The sequence below is a fragment of the Dermacentor albipictus genome, chromosome 6 (genome assembly GCF_038994185.2).
Source record: "Dermacentor albipictus isolate Rhodes 1998 colony chromosome 6, USDA_Dalb.pri_finalv2, whole genome shotgun sequence".
NCBI lineage: Eukaryota > Metazoa > Arthropoda > Arachnida > Ixodida > Ixodidae > Dermacentor > Dermacentor albipictus.
The window spans coordinates 81,080,082-81,096,774 of record NC_091826.1 but is presented as its reverse complement, the minus strand read 5'-3'; the positions used below and the strand labels follow the sequence as shown (position 1 = coordinate 81,096,774).

The following is a 16,693-nucleotide window of genomic DNA, read 5'->3' as shown; positions in this document are numbered from 1 at the left end:
CTAGAAACTATAGCGCCAGAGTTCCCTCTAGCAGTTTTTGTACCCAACTTTATGCTAGAAGGTCTCCGAGGGACACCGCATATATGAGGAGATGGGAGAGCTCTGAAGGATGACTAACATATCAAGCAAAATATCATTTAAGTCTAGAAAAGATCTGTCAGAGCGAACAGATGCAAACAAATGGCGTTGATGAACACCGACGTAAATTAGAACATCAACCTAGAAAAAGAATAAAGCAAAATACGAACATAAGTTTAAGTAAAACATACACTGCGAAACAGATAAATAATGCTAGTGCAACGTGCGCAGAGACCTGTGTGAAGTCGGAGAAAGTCGCAGTCCCACCCGAAATTAAAATAACTGTTAAAATTAGCAATCTATTAGACGATTACTTGAATCATATTTTTGCCGGCCTTATAAGTTGCAGCAAAATATTCGATCACCAATTAAATGCTACGTGCGCACAGAAACGCACGAACTGATCTAACTTGAAGGTTGCGAGCGCTCGCTGTCACAACGCCGGCGTGATAAAGAGCATCGGGAGAGCGAACATTTCATGCTCCTTCTCGCTTCACCGCGTCTCCGAAGCTTGAGATTACAAGACCGCCAACATAAGTGCGGGAAAACAGCGCCTATGAAACCACCAGCCATCTTGGCTTGGCCCCGTAGATTACCTTCAAGTACGGTGTGCGTCCATGACACGGCGCATTGCCCGCGTTTGTGCTCATCCGCGCGGACAGCCACGCGCGGCTATGGCCAGGCTAGAGGTGGAGACGCGCGTTCGTCTGCTCCAGCACGTGCTTGATCACGGGACATTCAAAAGTGTGTGCGCGGGAAGACAGCGCGCATCCCCAAGCCCTTCTCAGCTCACCGTCACGTTTTCTCTCGATCCCGCAGTATACGGCGCTCAGCCCACGGTGTTGTTCGCTTGAACTTAATACGAAACATCACGGCGACGTTGAAAGTTCGTCTGGAGTGTTCATATGATTACTATCGCAACAAAATATCGAAGACACATCGCGGGAGGAAAGACGAAAGGAACGCACATGTTAACGAAGTGGACATCTTGCCTCAGGTGAAGCATATGCCTCAGGTGAAACAGGTGGACATAGCCTCAGGTGAATCATTTGCCATAGCTGCATAGGCAAGGTCGTGGTCTTTTGTACTGATTCCCTTTTACCTCTATTAGTGCCTTGAGCAGATATAGGCTGCCGTAAGATCTCCCTTGAACCGTTCTTGCGCTGCCTCAAGGGCTGGTCTTCAGCTAAACCTTAAGAGGTGCCATTCTGCCCGCTAGACGGCGCACAAATTAACACTCGCTCAAGTTGCCTCCAAAGACGGCGTCCTCGCTGATCCAAAAAAAGCCTCGTGCTTTAACCGAGTTTACGAAGTCGAATTCCGTCAAAGCGCTTATAAACCACTTAGGACGTTCTTCCTGTTTCCGTTGCTTCACACGGGACATTGATTCCATCGTCGGAATTCTTATAAAGCTTGAGAGCGACCCTAGTAACCTCTGCGCGGGTGCACCGGCTTGTGACGACTCTTGCATTAGGCTGCGCTGCGTCCTCACTTCGCCGCCTTTCCTGCGCCGTGCAATCCTGCTGCTTCGATCGAAGTGCACACATATGCAAAGCACCGCCAGCCTCGGTGCTGTCCTTGCCCAAGCCGAGCCTGCCGTTTCTGAAAAGGCTACTTATTTGCGTACGCAAGTCATGCTTATTAGGCGGGGGTCAACTTCTCGGTCACTCGAACGTGATATCAGTTCGACAGTCTATGGCCTAACAAAATTTGTCCCTCAGCAGCCACTCATTCTACGTCATCACTGATATTCACGCTATGTGTTAGCTGTCCTCTCTTTTCGTGGGGCCGACGTTTCGGATCGACCGTTGGACCGCCTTCATAAATTCGACATCTGCGTCGTCCACCACTCCGGCCGCAAGCAGAGCGACGCGGACGCCCCTTTTCAGTTCGACCGTATCGCGTGCGCGGCAACGTTCATATCCATCGGAGTCTTCGCTGAGCGCACTCGCCGTCACCACTACGCCCTCCGTGCCACAGCAAGGCCACTGGGCCTGTCCACTTCCTGGACTACCTCACTGCCTCACCACGGCGTAGCCACCCAGAGGCCCTCCGACACCACACGTCTAATTTTGCTAGCCTACTCCCAACCCTCTTCTGAACTTCTAAAGCTACCAGCCGGATGGCGGAAAGTGGTTGCTCGTGCGTGTCAACGACAGCTCACCTGATTGAAGGTAGTGGCTGTTTAGTGCCAGGTCCATGACGTCGCTGACTCGTTGGTAGCAGACGTACAGCGTTTCCTTATCGCCGGCACCCTGTGGCAGCTGTGCGTATGAGAGCAGCTGTCGAAACAGGCTCCAGGCGACGAGACAGCGCAGCCCAGCGGGACCCGTGGCCGGCGAGCCAAGCAGCTCCGCAAGAACCAAGAGCAGCTCTTTCTGGTAAGCGATCTTGTCGCGGCCGCCATAGATACCGTTGGTGTATTTGGAGAACATCTCCTCCCATTGGGCTGCAAACCGCGGTCGCCGTGGTGCGTAAGGCTCGAAATGGACAAACTGTTTATAACGTTGTCGCGATGAATACGAGTGACAGTGGAGAAACAGAAATAAAAGCAGGTAATAGAATAAACAATTGAGCTTTTTACTGGGTGAATGACTTGTGTCCCTAAAGCGGAAACGACATTTAAGTGTGAACGGTAGCAGTGAGTGTGCACCAGTGGTTGTCGTATAGCCCGACCTCACAAGCCAAATCCACCTTATTTATATAGGCGTGCTATAGCGCCATACTTTCCAGAGAATACGGCTTCAGTGTTGGTGTTGGTTCGATATAGCCCAACAGCACTCGCGCCGCAGCTGCAATTTGATTGGACGCGCCTTTACTGCTGACGATTTCAACGTATTGGTCTAGACATTTCGGATACAGAACGAACGTAAAAAAAAAAACATGCTACTAACGGCAACAATACAGCTAAAAGAGCTCACGAGAAATAAACAAAACAATCAACATGTGAGAAACGATAAGAAGGGGGTTAACCCAGGGGCCCGATTTTTTATTAGTCATATCATAAGTAGTCAACAAACACTGACACAAATGACAATTTAGGGGAAATTACTTGTGCTTAATAAATGAAATAGAGAAACAATAAATTAATGGAAATGAAAATGGACGAAAAAACAAGTTGCCGCAGATGGGAAACGATCCCACGACCTTCGCGTTTCGGGTGCGATGCTCTACCAATTGAGCTACCGCGGCGCCGTTTCACCTTCCATTTTCTTGAGTATTTATGTTTCCTAGTAAAGCCCTGCGAGTGTTAACCAGCGCCACCACTCACAGACCTTGGCCGCATATGTGGAACATCCTTTCTGCCGCAGATGTCACAAGTACATGACCTTTTTGTGGGAAGGCAACCGGTCAGTAAACCCACACATGCTACCTGAAGGCATCAATATTGCCAGACTCGTGATCCTCGTTATGTAATAAACGAGAAGAAGGGGGTTGACCGATGGGCCCGATGTTTATTAGTCATATCGTAAGAAGCCGACAAACACTGACACCAAGGGAAACATGATATATGATATGATATTCAGTCTGCAGCCAGCCGTGACATGGCAGAACGGCAACAAATCACACCGCTAGGAACTAGTATGCGACGCGTTTTTTTTAACGCGTTAACATTAGAAGTGTCGAAACAGAAGAAAAGTGTAAGTGTGTTAAGTGTGCGAAGCCGGTCACCTGGTAGAGAGGGGATCGGAGAGCATAGAAAAGCGTGTTTGTGTGTATGTGTGTGTGCGTGCGTGTGCGGTGTATATGCGGTGTGCGCGCGCAATTGACGGTGGTCTGCCCCGGTCACTGTCCGCTGCCCTAACCTAACCTATTAAACAGCACCTTGCAATGTCGTGAACGCAGCTTGAATCATGGATCCGGGACTTCAAAGAGGTGCGACCTAATGCTACCACATTTTCTCGCATTTACCGCTAAATCGGCTGTGAATTTTTCCGTTTCGATATGAAAGACATCTATCTCGCAAAAGTGGGCTCTTCGTGACCCCTCCACTTGTATTTAAAATTTAGAACTTTGCACGGTATCTACGCTATGCGAAACAAGGATTTTTATGCGGTCTATTATTTCGTTGCCGTTGGCCTAGAAATTTTCTTTAGCGGAACTCTTGTTCCGTTAACATTTGTGGCCGACTAAAATTTGGCTACAAATAGTCGGCCACATTTGTGGCCGACTATTTGTGGCCATAATAGATAAATATTGCACTGGCGTCCCTCTCGACCAGCAGTGCGATTGATATTTTTACGAGCAGTTTCTTTCTTTATCGTAATCACGTCTACTCTCGTGTTAAAATGAAACGACACCGTAACACTCACCTGACGTGACAAGGGGTGTTGTTGTCAGTCCCATGTCTTCAATCGTTCCAATAACGAACGAGGACCCTACACTCATGTGCTTGTTGAGAGATATGATGACTGCAAAAAAAGAAAAGAAACAAAGGAGCGTTCTTTGTGCATACGGAACCTGTGTAGGGGTGCACACCTCATTGTTATTTTTTCAGTGCTGACAGCAGCTCGAATTCGACTTCAACACCCTCTTAATTATTATTTTTTGTTAATAGATACGTGCCTAATTCACAATATCAGATATACTGCTAAGGATAGTGAAAAAGTAACGTCGCTCACGAAGTCTTGTTTAGATTTGGCATTTCGGAACGCATGCGAGTTCCTTGTTCAAGACGCAGCGGATACAGCCAGCAGTGTCTGCTGCTCTGAAGGAACTCGTATGAATTCCGGAAGGTAAAATAATTTTGACTTTGTCTGTGACCTTACTAATTGTACACTTTTTTTTTTAGTAAGCCACTCGGCAAGACGAGCATCCATCTAGCCCCTTGACTAGGCACACTCTTTTAGTGCGACTACTGAGCGCTTGAAAGGCCCCTGGCCTCGTCCAAATGTTGTGTAGTGCACCAGGAGTTGTAAATGGCCGTTCATGGCAGCGTTAGGCCAAGGTAGAAGCGAACAGATGCCTCAATGTTGACAATACGAGTAGGCGAGCTACGCTCACGACAGAGAGGCCCTCTCCAGTCGCTCGACAAGTGCTGGCACTCGAGACCCCTCTCCATCCTTCTCGGTCAGCCTCAATTTAAGAAATGTCAAATCATGCCTCCAGATTTCTAAAAACCTACAAAACAACAGCGATGGCGTACGACTGCATAACTGCATAATCATCCCCCCCACCATTCCCTTTCTTTATGTTTTGAGAGGTTCGGCTTTAAAGCTGGCAATGTTTTTGAGCGGCAGTGTATATGTGTATAGGAAAAGGCTACAATCTCGTGTTCTCTGCACTTTCCTTCCTGTTCAGGCTAAACAAAGTAAGGTCCTTCTCGTTAAAAAAAATTAAATTATGGGGTTTTACGTGCCAAAACCACTTTCTGATTATGAGGCACGCCGTAGTGGAGGTCTGCGGAAATTTCGACCACCTGGGGTTCTTTAACGTGCACCTAAATCTAAGTACACGGGTGTTTTCGCATTTCGCCCCCATCGGAATGCGGCCGCCGTGGCCGGGATTCGATCCCGCGCCCTTGTGCTCAGCAGCCCAACACCAGAGCCACTGAGCAACCACGGCGGGTGTCCTTCTCGTTGTGCTTAATCCAAATAAGACAGAAGTTCACAAGAAGACAGGGGCTTGAAGCGCTGAGCAGCTGAGGCAACATTTAGGCAAATGGGTTCGTCTTCATCAGGGCTTTGACGAAGACCCATCCTCTTGTTGAAACGTCGAATAATCTGCGGCGTTCCTTGGTCAACCGTTGCTTCTTGCGCTTAAGCATTATTAAAATAACTGTAATATATGCTGAAAGGTCATGTTATTATGCTGAAGTGTAATTATAACACAAAATGTGTCGTGCTGATCGAATTAAAAAGGAAGATTATATTGCTTTTTATCTGTACACGTATTTTATATTGTTATCTTTTGATTGGACTTATACCAGCATGATGCTACGAATCTGAATACTCCGCATAGATCCGTATTTTTTTGTATTTACGATATTTCGGTTATAAAATCCAAAATCCAAAGTCAAAATATCGGCGCTGAGGACCAACCTTTCCGCCTTTTGTCATAAACCCCATCTCCTGTCACTTGTTGTGTAGCTGCCTTTTCAACCCTCTTCGTTAGCATGACGATTCGATACCTTGATTCCCAAGGAAGCGGCCCTCTGAAAATAATCTATGTTTGTCATCCTATCAGCTTTCAAATTACAGCCTATTGGCCCGCAAAAAGAAAAAAAACTGCATGCCCAGCGAAATGGCACTGAATGAGTACCGAAATAAACACCATTATTTAGGCAATTCGGGGAGCGTGTAGACACTGACTTGGTCGTGAAACAGTTCGTTAATTTCTGTAAAATAAAGGTTGAAAATCTTCGCGAATGTGTGAAAACTTAGTGTTGTTTTCACGTATACCTTTTTTCGCTGATTACTGCTACCAATATTCGATAGGTAATAAAAGCAGGTCACGTGGGAGCGGCCCGCGACGTGCTAATACGCGTTCTGCAGGACTGTAAAATAAAAGTTACTCAATCAATCAATCAATCGCCATGGTTTGAATATGCCTAATTTCGCCGCGAAATATTCTGCGCCCATGTAAATTATTATTTTTGTGTTTGTCTTTAAAAGAAAGGCAGGTGTTGCGAAGTTACCAACACACACACACACACCGAAAGAAACACTAAACATCATCAAATTTCAGCGTTCTCTTCTGACACCAGGACTCCGAACCAGTAAAGGATCGTCATTTGGCCATATCGATCCGGATTTATGTACACAGGGAGCAAACTTTGTCTCCACCGTTTTATTTCATTTCCCGTATAGTCTTCCGCATAGCATTCCGGGCATGTTCAGACCAGCTTTCTTTCCGGCTGTACAGATATCCCACCAAAAATAAAGAGGCCCATTCCGGAGAAAGAGCAGTCTAAAAGAAAACGTGCGTCCACCCTTAAGGTTGTACAGTCTGAAGATATGGACAATTTGAGTAAGTATGTGCCACTTCTATGGGACACGGGGCATGTGCCGCGCTTCAAAGAACTTCTCTGACGCCAACTTGGGACTCTGCGTGTATGGAACAAGGCTTAAGCGAACTTCACGGTTGCTCCGACAGAAGGCGCTGCCGTGAAACGCGGGAGGAACCCGGGTGCAGTGCACGCATGATACATGACGTGGTTTGCTATTGGCCGACTTGGATAGCCATTATGAGTGAGTGAGTGAGTGAGTGAGTGAGTGAGTGAGTGAGTGAGTGAGTGAGTGAGTGAGTGAGTGAGTGAGTGAGTGAGTGAGTGAGTGAGTGAGTGAGTGAGTGAGTGAGTGAGTGAGTGAGTGAGTGAGTGAGTGAGTGAGTGAGTGAGTGAGTGAGTGAGTGAGTGAGTGAGTGAGTGAGTGAGTGAGTGAGTGAGTGAGTGAGTGAGTGAGTGAGTGAGTGAGTGAGTGAGTGAGTGAGTGAGTGAGTGAGTGAGTGAGTGAGTGAGTGAGTGAGTGAGTGAGTGAGTGAGTGAGTGAGTGAGTGAGTGAGTGAGTGAGTGAGTGAGTGAGTGAGTGAGTGAGTGAGTGAGTGAGTGAGTGAGTGAGTGAGTGAGTGAGTGAGTGAGTGAGTGAGTGAGTGAGTGAGTGAGTGAGTGAGTGAGTGAGTGAGTGAGTGAGTGAGTGAGTGAGTGAGTGAGCGAGCGAGCGAGCGAGGGAGTGAGTGAGCGAGAAAAGTTTATTTCGAATCAGAACGATTCGCGTCCGGTCAGTTAGTGGGCTGGGGCAGCCGCCGAGGTTACAGCCAAGAGTTCTTGCCTCTCGGCGGCTTCCTTGGCCTACCGGACTGTGAATGAGTTTTGCAGGATGATTTTTTTAGTGAGCATGCCGGTGACCCACACTGTAGCAAGCATAAGCTTCCAAAATTTGTGGCCTGAAGCAATCAGCCACGGCGGAAATTTTTTTCTGCGGTGCGCGGCATTGTACAAAGCCCCAAGTGAGGTTCACGGTTGTGTGCTCGTTGCCCTCGTGGCAGCTCAAGGCTGAAATGTCTGTCTAGATCGGAATTTCTTTTTTCAGTGTGCTGCTGAACAAAAAAAAAAAGAAAAATGAAAGTGCGCGACGAGGCCTAATGGACTACACATTGTAAAACGTGCTCTGCCATTCACATATCTGTGATTGAATATGTCAGCCCAGAAAACCACGAATGCTTGTGAAATGGCCCGATAATATATATCCGACCGAGAAAGCAGCGTTTTTCGAATAGTGATCTTTCAATCGAATGCTAATACTACAAACATATGGGGATTTTCCCCATATGTGAAATTTCCATGCGAACACATTGAATCAATAGCAAATATTTTGTAGGTTCCAATAAACGGAAAATAAAAGAATACAAAAGACGGTAGACCAAAATTACACTTATCCCGCGCGTTGTGGGAATATGCGTTAACGGAAAGCATTTGCCCCGCGAGACGTGATTGAATGGCATTTACGTTCGCGTGTACTTCGACTCGGTCATTGGGGACCATTTAGTCACCAACAAAAGCAGACCGACTCACACTTTCTAAGCGCCCGCTTTTATACACCACAATTGTCACGTAAACCACCCCAATGCCATGTGTAGTAGACGTCCAATCATCTCGAGTAGAACGCACGACAGATAAGCGCCTTGACAACGAAACACACTTCCTTCTCTCTCAAGCACATGCACACGCACGCACGCACACGCGTTCTTGAAGTCGCATAATCTGCTGCGTGAGCATAAGAAGCAAGTGGAGAACGCTTGATGTCACTGTGAGACGCCTGCTTACAACTGGTTCGACTGCCGCTACGCAGAGGCTGCGGTTGAGGTAACACCCAAGGTAACACCTAACACATAGCCTGAGAAATCACGTTCGCAGAGTGAGAGAGAGAGAAACGCTTGACGTCACGCTTCCAACAGACCTTGCGGGTCAGGCGCGGAGGCTGCCTGGACCAACGTTTTCTTTGGCCTAGAAACGTCGGAAGAAAGAAAACCCGAACAGCAAGAAAAACGATGCTTCGGATTAAAAAGATTAGCTATTTCTTACCACATACGCCATACTTTCCGAAAGATTATCAACTGGAAGTGACGCCCGTGTCACCCGGCTTAGATAAAGCATTTCAAGCAGCCGGTGAGCTATAGAACAAGTGCCGTTTATCTCGTAGGCGGACTATGTAGCAATCCTGTTTATCACCCTAAAAAATAATATAATATCGAAATCGTTAGTCGAATACCGGTTTCTGCAGATTACCCCGGCTCTCGGAAAGTATAGGTATTGTCACAATGCAACAAGACTTTCTGACTAGCAATGCATAACTGCTGACTAATTGCATTTTCTTGTTTCCTATTGTTTTATTGTGCAGGTATAATTTTCCGAGCTTTTGCAAACATATCAGTGCCTCCTTACCTTACGCAATGCCTTCGGGCCTTAAGGAGAAAGTAAATAAATGAACAATGACAAGTACGTAATATGCATTAATATATTCGCACGTTGGCGCACACATAAAGTGTTCTGACAGGGTTCATATATACGTGTGTGTGTGTACGGATGTATTACAAAAACGTGGCGAAGCTTACGCTCATTCTCCAGGACCATTATCTTGTACACCATCGTCGTGTTCTCCGCACTGACGCCGTACGGAGCCAACGTGTCTGCGTAGTAGTCCACGCCATGTTGGGCCGACTTCGTCAGCAGCGAGTGGCGGTATTGGTGCCACAGTTCTTCAGCGTGGCTAAGCTTGAACTGCACAACAAGTGAACACAAATGCCACGGTGGTCAAGGCTCTTCAGTCTCTTAGGCGAAACCGAAAAAAAAAGCCCTCTGAACGTTATTTTTTTTTAAATTCATGTGAAGCAAAGGGTCGGTGAAAACAAATTCACCAGAGAGCTAAGACATCGACTGGCTTAAAGGCCAAAAGCAACAAAATTTTGGACCGCGAAAGAAGGCCTACTTTCAGATAGTGTAAATATAGACCACCCTCCACGCAAAATTTTATTCTCGAAACGATGCGCGACGAAACGCTTGCCACGGTAAACGTTTCGAATACCGAAATTAAAAAGAAAAAAATTAGCCGTGCCTTCTTGAACGGGAGCTGTGGTGAAGGAATGCGTTTGAATGGTAATGATGCGTGCGTGCGTGCGTGCGTGCGTGCGTGCCTGGGGGTGTGGGTGTGTGTGAGTCTCCATGTAGGTAATTGGTTAATTAGGTTGCTAAATAATTAAGACAATTTATGTAGTTAGGTAGAATGAAAAATAATCTGGGTATCTCCAAGTGACGGCAAACAACATTACCATGCGTATACCATATACCATTACCATTACCACTACCGTATACCATTACCATATGCGTATACGTGGTATTCGCATATTTTCAAACTCTGGCCGAAGTTAGCTGGGACACCCTGTATGTACGCTTGAATGTACGCTGTGCAAAAAAAGTACAGTGGACAAAAAAAGGCCATTGCTCTTTAACAATCACAAGTCCCTCGCCAACACGTTGCCAAATCTGCCGATCTCTTAAACTCGGCCGCCTCCCTTACCACTCATCTGATATGCTCAAAGTCATGTTACTTTATTCTGGGTTCCGTTCAAATTATGTTTTAGAGAAGCCCGCGAATCCTTTCTTATTTACGGTATAAGATTGATGCCGTCGCGTCTGGTCTAAATGAAAGAGTGAGAAGACTGATCTGCTCGTACGTGTAGCCCGTCATTTCTTCCCTCGTTTTTTTTTTCTTCTTTTTATTGCGGTAGCAAGTATATGTAGACACTCCAGGTAAATTTATGCCGCCGTCGTCGGCGTAACAAGTGCCGTAGCATCGCGGCCGCGCACTGTATGATGTGGGCGAGAGTGAAAGCTTGCGAGGGTGAGCCGAGAAACCTGGTGGTTCGATCTCGAGCCCGCAAGGCAGCACAGGGGGGAGGACAGCTTGCGTTATACTGGTTCTACTCCGGCGGCGGCTGCGTCTGCCTGTGTGCTGAGCGCGGCAGCGCGGGCCTTATATCGAATGCGATCTGCAGTAGCTACAGAGTATATGAGCGCCGAGGGTTCACGGCGTCGTGTGCGTTGCTTTCGCTGCTCGCGTTGAAGCGAGAGGCAGCACGAAGGGCAATTCCTTCGATGCCGCTCTTTCTGACGTCAGAGTTTTGTCAGCGAGTGTCCTTGGTGATCGAGTCAGATGTGTTCGTGCTTGCCAGTGCGCTTTTGATACCGTGCTTGTTACTTCAGTTGACCAATGTCTGCCAGTTTATACGGCCGATAAAACTACTATCCTTACTTTGTATAGCTGTCTAATAGCTTCGTGATAGCTTGGAACCTTTTCGGTGACGGCTTTTGTGGTCAACTTGCGTTTGCCTTTCTAACTCATTTGTGCGTTTCTTTTTCGTGCTTTGCATTTTGAGGTCACGTTTTGTAAGCGCCATCCATGTATAAATGTGTCAGCTGTTCCTTAGAAAGATTTTCTTCGTTTTCGTGTAAACATATCTGCAGCCGGTTGACATGTGCATGTATATTAACCACAGTGGCGCCATGGATTGCTTGTATTCAGATACAGGATCAAGACTGGACTCCAGCCGAAATGCCAGTAAATCGCTTGAACACGAGTTTCATTCAATGTATGTATGTATGTATGTATGTATGTATGTATGTATGTATGTATGTATGTATGTATGTATGTATGTATGTATGTATGTATGTATGTATGTATGTATGTATGTATGTATGTATGTATGTATGTATGTATGTATGTATGTTATTTATAATGGCGATGTAAAGTTTACTTATGAGTAAGTGGTTCTTGTTGCTTTTGTCTTTGTTGTGGCATTGCGCTACTTTATTTTTATTTTATTTTTATTTAGAGCGCTGCTGCTGAGAATAGTAGTATTGAAACCCGGATGTGTTGGCGTTGGATCATTGCAGAAAAACATCGCGGGAAGATGGGACATGAAGAAGGTAAAGACAAGGGGCAACGCTGGCGATCAACTGTTAAGAAGACTTCCACGACCATTTTAGTGCGAATGTGGCGTGCGCCGGCGTTCTCTGTATCAACTCAAAGCAGATGCAACGTAGTCAAGAGTCCGACGGAACACCGTCTGGACAGGCAAAGTACTTGGTAAAAAATGAAGCAGCTAGGCCACTTATCAAGGTAAAAATAAAACAAAATAATATTCAATAACAAGGTGTGTGGATCCCGAAATGTCATTTTATTTTTATTTGGAGCTTAGCCAGTGTGCCTCATTTTTAACATTGGTGAAACGGCAACGAAGCCCGCATCAGAGCCTGGAATTTCCTTTTGAATCCCGCCGGCTCTCCCTGCTGACCTACGAAGATGGCGTCAAGATCTTGGACCCCCGAAGACTCCCCAAGCAGAACTGCGTGTGAGAAGTGCGGTAAACAGCTTCGCTGTACAGCATGTGTGTGTTGTTCGAATTGGTATAAGTACGCTAAGATGCTTTTAAAACCATTGTTGATGTTACGATTGTATAATGGCGTGTTATGCAATACACTCGATAACAATTTTCTCAATGCTTCATTTTTTGTGCTATTTTTCAATGCAAAATTGACATAGAGAAATGCGCATGACTTTTGATTCCAAAGAGCAGCCGGTCAAGCAACAAAGGCGCTCCGTGTTTAGACAATATTAGCCAGGCTATGTGGATAAGATTGTTCGCGTTTATTCATTTATTTGCAATTGAAGTAAATGGTAGGGAAACGATTATAGGTTTGTGGCAGCACAACTGTGACATGTCCTGTCTTTTAAGTTCTCGGGTTAAATAAGAATTTTGCATTAAAAAATAACAGACGCATGCTGAACTGTAGATTACAGAATACTAGATTTACTATTCTCTTTAGGCGTGATACGACGCATGCAGAAAGATTTATTTGCCCTCTTAAACGAAGGGTGACTAGTCTGTATTTGTTGAAAAATAAAGAGGTTAATGTGTGAGTGGTGTAAGATAAATTAACAATAATATCTTGGGTCTTACGTGCCGAAACCATGATGTGATTATGAGGCAAGCCGTAGTGGGAGACCGGATATTGTGACCACCTGGGGATCTTTAGTGTGCTCCCAATGCGAGGCACACGGTTGTTTTTGCATTTCGTCCCAGTGATGTGCGTGAAAAGCTTAAAGTGTGTGGGGTTAATTAGGGTCCTCGCAGTAAATTGCTTATTGCGGCACTCGAAAGCATTACACTAGTTCTATGCCTATGTTTTCCCCCAATCCCGCAGGGAGAACCGAACCGAGAACCAAACGTGAAGGAAGTGATGGGCCATCATTCCTTCCAAGCTGTGATCTCCATTCTACATGTCTGGCTTTGTTGTTTCGCGCTAGATTCACTTTATCATGATGAGCCATGTCACGGATTATGAGCTCATAAAGCTCGTAAAGCGTAAACTCGTACAGGAGACAGTGTGCACCCTGATCATCGTGCACACTGTCTCCAACTTCTAGCACATTCACACGTTTGTTTCTTCAGACAGGTGCACATATGCGCTTAAGCGTCTGCGTTCAAGTGTCGCTTTTTTACGCTTAGCTTCTGCGTCTCCAGTGAGATCTTGAACTTCTGTTCCCAAGCATAAGTTCGCTGCAATGGAGTAGAATGAGGAGTAGGAAATTCCTTCGATCGGATCATCCTGGAGTGCTGTCGATGAATAGCTGGGGCCATAGTGGTGCATTGCCTCCGCGAAGGGCTTTAAGGGGACCCTGCAGCGCGTTTTCCGGGTGACCATATTTGCTCTAAATCTAGTCTTAGCAAATGATAGAATACAGGGCAACCTTATGAAGAATTGACTCACACAAACTCATGCTATTGGCCAGAGAAAATTAAACATACTAGCGAAACGAGAGTTACGCCCCACTCGAATCTTCCCTGTCCTATATATGCCACATTTAAGCTTCCCATGACGTCACGTGATGACACCGATAGCTCGGAAGTAGGCGCGCCACTGTTGCCAAGCCTGTTTGATCTATTGGCCCCCGCGATCAGGCGGCGAACGGCCCAATATCGGAGGCCTTGGAGTCACTTTAATGGTTACAACAGCTTCCGACAGGGGGCCGCTGGCGCACCAAAGTGCTACAATGTGGTCGGCATGTCATGTGACATTCCCATGGTTGAAATAGAGAGCCTACATACGGCGGTGACGTTGGCTCCCTGTAGATTGCAAGGCCTCGCCCGTGGCTGTGCGATAGTCAAAGTGGTTTCAAAACGTATTGACGATACTTTTTTTCGCAGTACTTGCAGTATCGTGCGAACGTAAATTGCACAGTACCTTTCTAACCAATAATTATAGCGTATCTCCTTGACGTCACGTCCTGTCTACGAAGTACACAAGATCAATGAATCGAGGTGATGCTGCAGGGTGCCGCTCAACAAGCTTTCCTTGGCGTTTTACAAGGCCCCTTTATACATCTAATCGCTCAATGTAGCCTAAACTAATGAAATGCATGGAACACTTTTGTTAGCGTGCTTAAAGTATCATGAACATAAATTTGATAGCTCAGTAAAAGCGCAGATTGCGTAGCAATATGATTGGGGATACTTGCAATGGATAACGCTGACACAGCTTGACAAATAAACTACCGGGTTCGAGTGACTTTGAGAGGGAACGTCTTTAGCGACCACCATCTGAAAGCATGCACGGCCCTCATTATACGCAAGTATGCTGCAACACCCGTAGTATTTCTGTACACGAGTTCTTGCAGAGAGGCACTTTCAGTTGTTCAAAAGCCTTCCCAAAAGGACCATTGCGGATCAAGCTACTGAGTGCTCCTAGTGTAATCTGCAAAGTTTTAGGTTAAATTAATAATCGTTAGTATTATATTCAACATTAAATATAAAACCAGAGGCTGCAGCAAGATTAGCAAAAGAAAGGGCAAACAAGACGGACTATATGCGCACCTCGATGGACCGTTTCCTTTCAATGAATGAGCGCTCAGAGGGCCTGACAGCGAAGACAGCCTCGACGCCAAAATCGAGTGAGCAGCGCACTATCATGTCCACGGGGTCGACCGAAGGGTTCAAGTTGTTCAGGTCCAAGCCCAGCGTCGCAAGCCACGCAGTCAAGTCACCCACCTGCGAACAGTCAGGGCGTATTCAAGAGTTTCTCTGCGATACTGAACCATGAAAACAGGCTATATATATATATATATATATATATATATATATATATATATATATATATATATATATATATATATATATATATATATATATATATATATATCAAAACTGACCAAAACAGTACTGCGTGGGACGTTACTCGGCGCACAGTTTATTGAAATGCATCGTGCATTCTTGAAGCTCCCACGAAGAAAGTAGTGCGTCAGGTCATATCACAGCGAAGCTATATATGACTAGAATATCGGGATTTCTTCGTCTCCGTCATCAGACAATTCAACCAATCGCAGTCGCTGTGTCGCCGTGACGCTGGGTTCCTTGAAGCACCACAAGATGGCAATCGCATCCGCGTATCCGTGGCGCTGGCCATGCGGGGACAAAAAAAAACAGAACTAGAAAGCTCGCCTTCGCGCATAGCGTTCGCCGCAATCGTTTCCCGGAAAGATTACGGTTGCATAAGCTGCAGTTACGAAGCAGGGAGTGACGGGACTGCACTTTCATATGTAAAAGAAGAACCCGCCTAGGAACTTGTTTCATTTGGGTTGCGATTGCGCTATGGAAAGGCCACGCATAGTTAGGACTCCGCATAGCCGCATGAAGACCCGACCAGAGGCGGCGGGAACAGCAACGCCAGTAAGCACAACGGCGCCGTGCTCAGGCTGGGCAGGACGCAGCGGTTCCTGGCCAAAGCAAGCTATGCACAGTAAGGACGTCAGTAAGAGCAGCACGAATACGATAAGCTACGAAAGGAACAGCAACGTCAGTATGCGCAACGGCGTTGTTCTCAAGCTCGGCAGAAGCCGATTCAAAGCTACGTCACATTGGTCTATCGAATCAGGTGACATATATACCACAGCTTCGCTGACCAACCGCTTTCACAGCGGGAACTGGAGCCATTTTTTTTACCTAATGTATAGATTTGGACCTTATAAGCCACTTGCTCGGGCTTTCATTTTTTCGTTTTTCTTTCATTGCCCCACTGCCTCTTTTGAGAAGGTGAAAATACCTGTCATCAGACAAGAGAGGCGCCATGCAAGATTCTGAACCACAGACTCACCTCTACCTACCAGACCACGCCGAAGCCGAACAACCATGCATCCTGGGCTTTCACCTCTAAACCAACGGTAGTGTCATTAATGCCATACAGACGCATGTTCGAGACAGTCTATCGAGTCCTACGCGTGCTCGATCGTATCACCTCCAAGCATCACGGTTAAAAGGAAAAACTCGCGCAAGCCCTCGCCCGTCAGCCTCAGTCCTTTACTTGCCTGCTTCGACCGAAACGCACCAACTGTCGCAGCTTCTCACCAGGAAACGTTATAAGTGGGCATATAAAAGCTCGTAATGCAGTAAGTTCAACGATTTGTGACATAATTACAAGTCACCTCAACCAGCTGAAACATTTTTGAATACATCTTTTTAAGATAAACGTGTATATCTCATATAGAATAGGCACCGCTACGGTGACCTTTCCGAACTAATGGCAGCGCTACGCAGTGCAGTAAAACCACCAATTCAATTTTAA

General features: G+C 46.2%; 1 protein-coding gene across 6 annotated transcripts in view; it reads right to left on the bottom strand.

Moving 5' to 3' along the window:
* The window catches only part of LOC139061241 (neprilysin-2-like), a 146,322-nt gene that overhangs the window by 18,156 nt on the left and 111,473 nt on the right, over positions 1 to 16,693 (bottom strand). For all 6 annotated transcript variants that reach the window (XM_070540944.1, XM_070540946.1, XM_070540943.1 and 3 more), the window contains 4 exons: positions 14,950 to 15,123; positions 9,631 to 9,796; positions 4,392 to 4,490; positions 2,243 to 2,527 (listed from right to left, as the gene is read on the bottom strand). In XM_070540944.1, the coding sequence (XP_070397045.1) occupies positions 2,243 to 2,527; positions 4,392 to 4,490; positions 9,631 to 9,796; positions 14,950 to 15,123 (724 nt within the window). The remainder of the gene's footprint in view (positions 1 to 2,242; positions 2,528 to 4,391; positions 4,491 to 9,630; positions 9,797 to 14,949; positions 15,124 to 16,693) is intronic.